This window comes from Miscanthus floridulus, chromosome 10 (genome assembly GCF_019320115.1).
Source record: "Miscanthus floridulus cultivar M001 chromosome 10, ASM1932011v1, whole genome shotgun sequence".
NCBI classification, from domain to species: domain Eukaryota; kingdom Viridiplantae; phylum Streptophyta; class Magnoliopsida; order Poales; family Poaceae; genus Miscanthus; species Miscanthus floridulus.
Window position 1 is genome coordinate 105,818,552 of NC_089589.1, and position 7,149 is coordinate 105,825,700.

General features: G+C 44.3%; 1 protein-coding gene across 1 annotated transcript; it reads left to right on the top strand.

Moving 5' to 3' along the window:
- The first annotated feature begins 252 nt into the window (after window positions 1-252).
- Window positions 253-2,259, top strand: LOC136485993 (uncharacterized). Its single transcript, XM_066482765.1, has 3 exons — window positions 253-493; window positions 1,637-1,738; window positions 1,830-2,259. The coding sequence occupies exons 2-3, from the start codon at window positions 1,643-1,645 to the stop codon at window positions 2,211-2,213; spliced, it is 480 nt and encodes a 159-aa protein (XP_066338862.1). The 5' UTR covers window positions 253-493; window positions 1,637-1,642; the 3' UTR covers window positions 2,214-2,259.
- The last annotated feature ends 4,890 nt before the right edge of the window (window positions 2,260-7,149 follow it).

Below are 7,149 nucleotides of genomic sequence, written 5' to 3' on the forward strand. Positions count from 1 at the left end.
TGAAGGTGAATGTCTCTCCTGCACCTTCTATTTTGGGCGATCTAATTTTGGCGGAGGGGGATGTGGTCGCATGTGCCCCATGAGATGGAGATGTCCCTCCTCTTCTCCGTGTTTCGGTGACGTACATTGCTGTAGAGTCAGTGTGCTATTGGGGCAGGTGATGGACATATAGGAAATGGTTCACCACTGGCTAAACTCTTTCTGTACATTAGCGAAAATTGGGGGAAATCAGGGGAGGGATATTTGCTGGGTTACCTCACTAGTATTTTCTCCTCTTGGTTTATTATGTGGAATTGTGGATGTGCTTGAAAAGCTTGGGATTGATGCCCTGAACTAAATTGCCACAAGATCCTCGTCAATTTCTGCTGCTACTACTAGCAGTGCCTTCTCAGAGTGATAACATATGTGGGGTTCTTTAACCTGAACTGTTAATTTGTTATAGGTGCTGCTGCTGTGAATTCGAAAAGGCCACGGCAGGGAAACCCGATTGAAGGTAAAGTGTCTCATGCAGCTTCTATTTTGGGTAAAGTGTCTCTCATGCAGCTTCTATTTTGGGTGATCTCTGTTTCTGGGAATCACACTGTTTACTATTCTGCACGAGAATATTAAGCATGAGAATATTTGATTGCAGTATCCTAAGGGTCACTATGGGACTTGGATCTACAGTATAAATTTGTATGATAATAGTAAAAGGATGGACAAGTCTACAGTAGTTTAAAAGCATCCCTAAGTTCCTATGCTGAAGGCCCTGCTTAATAAGAACAAAATTTAGAAAAGATAAATGGATCAATCAATCCTCAACTATGGAGAAAATGCTAGAAACTTCAGTTTATTCTTTGGTATAAATTATATGCACTATACCATAACAGAGGAGCACTGTAGCAGATATCTTAAGCTGTAACCACACCAGAAAGCAAAGATACCTTTTTCCTGTCCCCTATTTCTTTCAGGTCCTCGTCAATTAAATCATCAATATTTTTTTCACTAGACTCTTTTGGTTTATCAGTGGACTCCTTTAGTTCATCAGCAGTTTCTTTTTGCACGGCTCAGAAACTGGAGGATCTTCCACACGTTGCTTCTTTTCTTTCGGTTCATCAGCAGTGACTGCTTGTTCCTCATTGTCCTTGCTCGCGGTAGAGGTATCAAGTACCTCCTGTTGGTTCTCAGATGGAGTGGTATTGTCCTTACTCGCGGTATCAGAGGTATCAAGCACCTCCTGTTGCTTCTCAGATGGAGCGGTTTCACCTTTCTCCACATCATTCCCAATCCCATTGTCGGCTTCCTCACCAGAGTGGTCTTCATCCTCATCATCTGAAGAATCAGAGTCCTCAAACTTTATCTTTTTGTTCAGTGACTTGTCTAGAATGTTTTTAGGCTTCTCATCCGATCCTTTCCCATCAACCAGGTCTTCGTAGAACTTTAGAAACAACAATGCAACAAAAATCTGCTGCTGGTTGCTTGGTTTTCAAAATTATATCACTGCATACTAAACTTGGGGTTGCAAAATTAGTTATGCCACTAACACTAGAAAATCTAGAAAATGTTCTAACTTAGTTTGTTTAATGCCTTTTATCTGTGTTAGTAATACATAGAATCAGCAACAGTTTTTTAGAGTGTCCTTTTCTTTTTTTTTTAGGCGGACATGTACAAAAACGAACCACCAAATGCACTGGAACTATTGAAAGAGATGCACTACAGCAAAAAGAAAGGATTTGCTCCTGCAGTTCAATCTCTTATTGTAAGTAAAATCATACTTAGTTCACAATCTGATGATACATTAGGTTCATATATCATGATCATTGACCTATCTATGTCTCTTATGCTGCTAGGCTGAAATAGAGGAGAAGCTGAATGAACCTGTAGATGATGGTCTTCAACCAAAGGATGTGACTGATGTGGTCTCTCAGGCTCTTGTTCAGAAAACTAAGAAGAACAGGTTTCTTGTAAATGTAGGGCTCCAAAGCATTGCCACACGTGTTAGTGCTGAGCATGACCTAGAAGAGGAACTGGTGGTGGAGAAACAAACATCAAGTGATCTTAGGGAGGTTGTCAAGGCTCAACAACAGCAAATGGAAGAAATGATGAAGAAATTCCAGGAGGCAGAAGCAGCTAGGGCTAAGCAAGAAGAGGAGTCGAAGAAAAGGCAAGCTGACATTGATGCACTGATCAAGACTTTGATGTCCATGGTTCCAGGATGCCAAGCAACACAGTAAGGTTGTCTTGGGTTATCGGCTGGTGCACTTTGCTGTTTGTTGCTTATTTTGGTGATGGATGTTGCGCTGTGAACAAGTGGATGCGTCTTTTGGTTGAATTGATGCATGGCTATGAACTTATGTGCCTGTGAACGACTGCAGCATGGTCTTTGACCTATGCATGCACGGCTTTTGGTGATGGATGTATGTTCTGTGAACTATATTTAGATGTATGTGTGAACTGCAGCTGTTCTGTGAACTACAGCATGGTCTTTGACCTGATGCTTGCTTTGTTGTGCCAAACTTCATATGTAACTATATTTAGATGTATGTGTGATGATGGGACCTTGGCATATTTATGTTTATCTGTGATGATCTGTGGTCATCTATGGCGATGTGAATCATGTGAATTTAAATTTGAATTTTTGCTGATATGTTATGGGCCACAATGGGCCAATTCTACTATGCAATTGGGCTAGCCCAATAGTGTGTACTAAAATATGGGCCCAACTAAATCTAAAAAAATACACAAAACATGGGCCTAATTGAAGAAAATAGGCCATAAAAAGCCTACTGATGATGTGGCAAGGTGGCAGCCTAATGACATGGCAACAGCTGAAGTGGCAGCAAAACCATGACGGTTCAGTTCATCACTATAGCCTCTTCCTATAGTTGCCCTCCGGTTTATCCATGACGATCCAAAAAACCAACCTGTGATGTTCTATTTCGGTCCAAAAAAATGTATGACGCGGGATAGGTGACGTTTCACTGGATCGTCATCGATAGTTAACTGTGACGCGTTTTCTCTTGTCCGTGACTAAATCAAAACGTCACGTAAAGCCAAAATTCTTGTAGTGAGAGCTTCATTAAATCACACAAGGATTGCAATCCCTAAGTGCCAACTCCTAAGCCATTCTGGAGTTTGGTCAAACTAGGAATGAAAAGGTGCCCAAATGAGTGTTGGGTCGATTTTCCCTTTTCTAACTTGTTTGGGGAACAAGTTACAAACAAGCGTGGTTTGACAATCAACCCAATCCATTGCATCGCCCTGACCATGATTTCCCACAATATTTTCATCACCGAACTTAAGATTTCCCCACAACAGTACATTGCTGCAAACAAATTGGAAGAGAATTTCATACCTTATCATCTCTTGCCTTATTGTTGGTCGATGGAGCACGTGTACGTCCTTGCTTGGTGCTGCACCGGTCAGGACGGATGGGCCCCCGGCGGCGACAGCGAGGAGCAGGAGAAGGCGAGCCGAGGACAACAAAGCCTGCCGACGACCATGGCGCCGCCGTAGAGACGCCGATCCCTGCTTGTTTCAATTCTCTAGCGCCGTAAGGTTAATTATAAATGCCATGGCACCGGCCGGGCTAGAAAATGAAAATGCATGGAATGGTACAAAGGCTTCATGGCATGAGCTAACTGACCTGAAAAGCCATGGACACGATCAAGGATGCGCACCGAAGCAACCGGCCGGGGGATGCGAGAACCGGGGACATGGTTGGCGCTTCTACTATAGATTATGGAATGAGTCCAAGGAGCTGGTTGACGCCTTCTGGCCGGCCAGGAATCGGGGACTAGGACGGCAGCGGAGAACGAGAGGACTATGTACTCCAACCAGCATTCAGCAAGTGCAGCTGGGCCCCGCTGCTCCCCATACAGCACGCAGCCAGCACAATGGCCTGCAGGCCTTCGCCGGCCAGCATTCCACAAAAGGAGCAATGCAGAATGCACAAGGAGGTGGCAGGTGGGCCCCAGCCCAGCAACAATTGCCGTCGGTCAGCAGGGGACACAGCAGGTGCTCAGGTCAACTAGCAGGGCATCCTCCGCAAGTCAACGGGCCAGCAGCCCAGCGCGAGCAGGTGGGGCGCAGCTTGGGTACGGAGCAGGCCTCCTCTGCTGCAGTTTACCCACTGACCCAACACATATCTATACGCGCTCCCTTACAAAAGTTTTAGTACCACATAAATAATCTAGGATAGGTTTTCCGCCAGTGACATCCCTACAGAAAGATCCCTAGACCCCCTCTAGAAGACACACCTTAAGCAGCAACTCCATTCTATTCTCGAGATGTAATAGTAGTATATGCTAGTTGGGAGTTAGGGAGAGATGCTCAAGTTCTAGAAAAGTCCTCGGATGTCTGGTATATTTTTGTATCATTCCTTTGTAAGACTCGAGTATCAATATATTTATCTTCTCTTATTACTGAAATGTCTATCATGCTTATCTAGTTATTACTTTAGTATTTAGCTAAGCGTAGTTAGTATAGTTGTTCTACACCTTAGCACGAGATCTCCACTTGCATTGAGTGCTCTAGTTATAGATCGTGACTAGAGTAGTAATCGATATGCTAGACATGATGTCTAGTCTATAGGTTAACTGAGATGGCACCCAACCCCATGGATAGCTGTTGTAGCCCCAGGTGGTGACATCCCTAACGGCCTACGTATTCCACCACGTTCGGGTTGGTGTTAGCAGGACCGTAGTCGGAGCTTCCAAGCCCCCTTCTCATCCCTTTCCGCGGCTAGTGTTCTGATATCCCAAAGTGTTATGGTGTGATCACTATGTTTTACCCATTGCTTAGTTAATCCCTTTGGTCTGCTCTAGAAAGGAACCATAGTAATAGAGAAGTACATAGGAACCTTGAACTCACCCGTTGTCCTCTCAGCTTAGCTTGTCTACTCTTCTATCTTACCATGGAGTTCTCATGTGTGTGTCATTTATCCATCACTCTTATCTTATCACTTACCCCTACTTTAGTCTAATCGGTATACTAGTTAGTAGATACATGATGGTTAACTATCAACTTCTTTAACCATTGCTTCCCTATGGATAAATACAATACCGTAGAATACTCCTTGATGAAAGCTACAATGGAATCCGTGCGCTTGCGGTTTTCTCTGTTTGTGTTAACAAATACCAACAACGAAGATGTCTTGTTTGGTCACCCTAGGGACCTATATGTTCTGGAACTGGTTCACCGGAACGTTGCACCCCACTAGCTCCTCAATGGAGGGGAGACGGGTGCAGACTAGTTTGGGTGATGCCACTACTGCTAGGCTGTAATTGATAGTGTGGGAGGTGAGGATGTTTTGGACCCAAACCACTCTAGGTGCGTGATACGCTCATGGGGCCCGGTATTGCATTTCATAGTCTCATCGTGCTGGTGGACTCCGGGGTGCCTCCTCAGAGCTGAGTGATAGGGTGGTATCGTTCCAGGCTAGAAAGTAGCCCGAAATCAGCCTAGGGCGGGCACTGCCGATGATGGCGTATCTGGTGGATAGTGTAAACCTTTGCAAAGTTATGGTTGATCGATCGATACATAGTCGCTTATCACGACTATGGACCTTTCCTATGTTACTGTTCACTTGACGAGAGAGAGGAGTCCTTTCTTCTTGTCCCCCTTAGGTTATTGTGTGGATCTGGTGCGAGCCACTGAGGCAAGGCACGAGAGGGAGTTGTCCTTGCCGACTAGAGAGTGAGAGTGTGGTGAGACGTGTGTGATGGGATGGGTGAATGTGTGTGGATGAGATGGATTAAAAACTTGAGAATTACTTACAAATGTTGATGAACTATGCATAGGAAGACTACAACCGCATATAGGTTCTTTTGCTCTACCCTTGCATTCTACTTTCCACAAAGCAATATTAAGCATAGGGTGGGAGCCAGTTGCTAGTACAAATCGTACTGAAAATTATTTGGTAGGTGTTGAGTACGACAACCAGCCCGATGGAGAGGAGGATTATAGGAGTTCGTGCTACGCTTGAGTTTGTCGAAGGAGAAGACGCTTCCGCACCTTAGATGTTCCACTCTGATGCTGTTATGGATGCTGTGTGAACTCCGATGATTCCGCCAAGTGGCGATGTAATAGATATTAAACCCCTCTATTTGTACTTCTAAAACATGTATTTGATGTATGAACTTGTGATATCAGCTGTTGACTAATAATGTGATGGAGTGATCTTCTAGGACTATCACATTATGATTCAAATTTGTGGATTTCCCTTCAAGGAAATCGAGGATTGTTGGTATTTGTTAATGCAAACAGATAAATCCGTAAGCGCACGGATACTGCTGTAGCTTTCACTCGGGAGTCTTCCAAGATATCGATTTCCACGGGGAACGTGAAGTGTACTCGAAAGGATCAAGGTCGTCCAAGGATAAATGTTTTTGTGGGTAGAGAGAGGTTTTTTCTAAGGTTCTTCCAAGATAAACTAGATAACCAAGGTTCAGGCTTACTAAACTTACTTACTTCAGAGCAACGGTTCTTTTTCGATCCTCAAAAAGACTGGGAAGGGGTGATCGGGGTGAGGCCATCAAAAGCTGTATGAAATCACCAAACTAAACGTGGTGGAATACAAAGGCTTGGTCCGAGTTGTCACCTCTGGGGCTACCATAGCTATCTGTGGGTTTGGGTGCAAACTCAGGTAAACTCTAGCCTAGACACCATATCTATGCTAGCAATTACTACTCTAGTCCTGATCCCTAGACTAGGGCATTCAGTCGAGCGGAGATCCCGTAAGTAAGGTAAAGCAAGAACTGAATTTAGTTAAATAGAAAGCTTGGAATTACCAAAGTATAACCTAGAATTTACTCAAGGGTTGAGTCGATTCCGTAGAGGTACAAAGTCGAGGAGGATCCAACAGACCCGGCTCCTCCTCCGCTCTCTCCCTCTCACTCTCTCCCTATTTTCTTTACTATAACTAGGTAGAAGTACCTAGAGGGATACTACTACTAAGAATATGAAGGAATGCTAAGTGTAGAGGTGTGTTTACAAATAGAGGAGATGTTTTCTATTTATAGTGGAGAGAGGAGGGATATTCCTAGCTCCGCTCCTCTAATTTTAGGCAACCTGGAGCATGCAACCGACCTCCCAACGTCGGTAAGCATTAGAAAAACTCGCTCTCCAATCTCCTCCACCGACACACGAGATGGGCTTCTGCATGTGGAC

Bases quoted from the DNA above. Each gene is read 5' to 3' on its own strand.
- LOC136485993 (XM_066482765.1), top strand. From the start codon at position 1,643: ATGTACAAAAACGAACCACCAAATGCACTGGAACTATTGAAAGAGATG. The intron at 1,739-1,829 runs GTAAGTAAAATC...TTATGCTGCTAG, and splicing joins CTGCAGTTCAATCTCTTATT to GCTGAAATAGAGGAGAAGCT.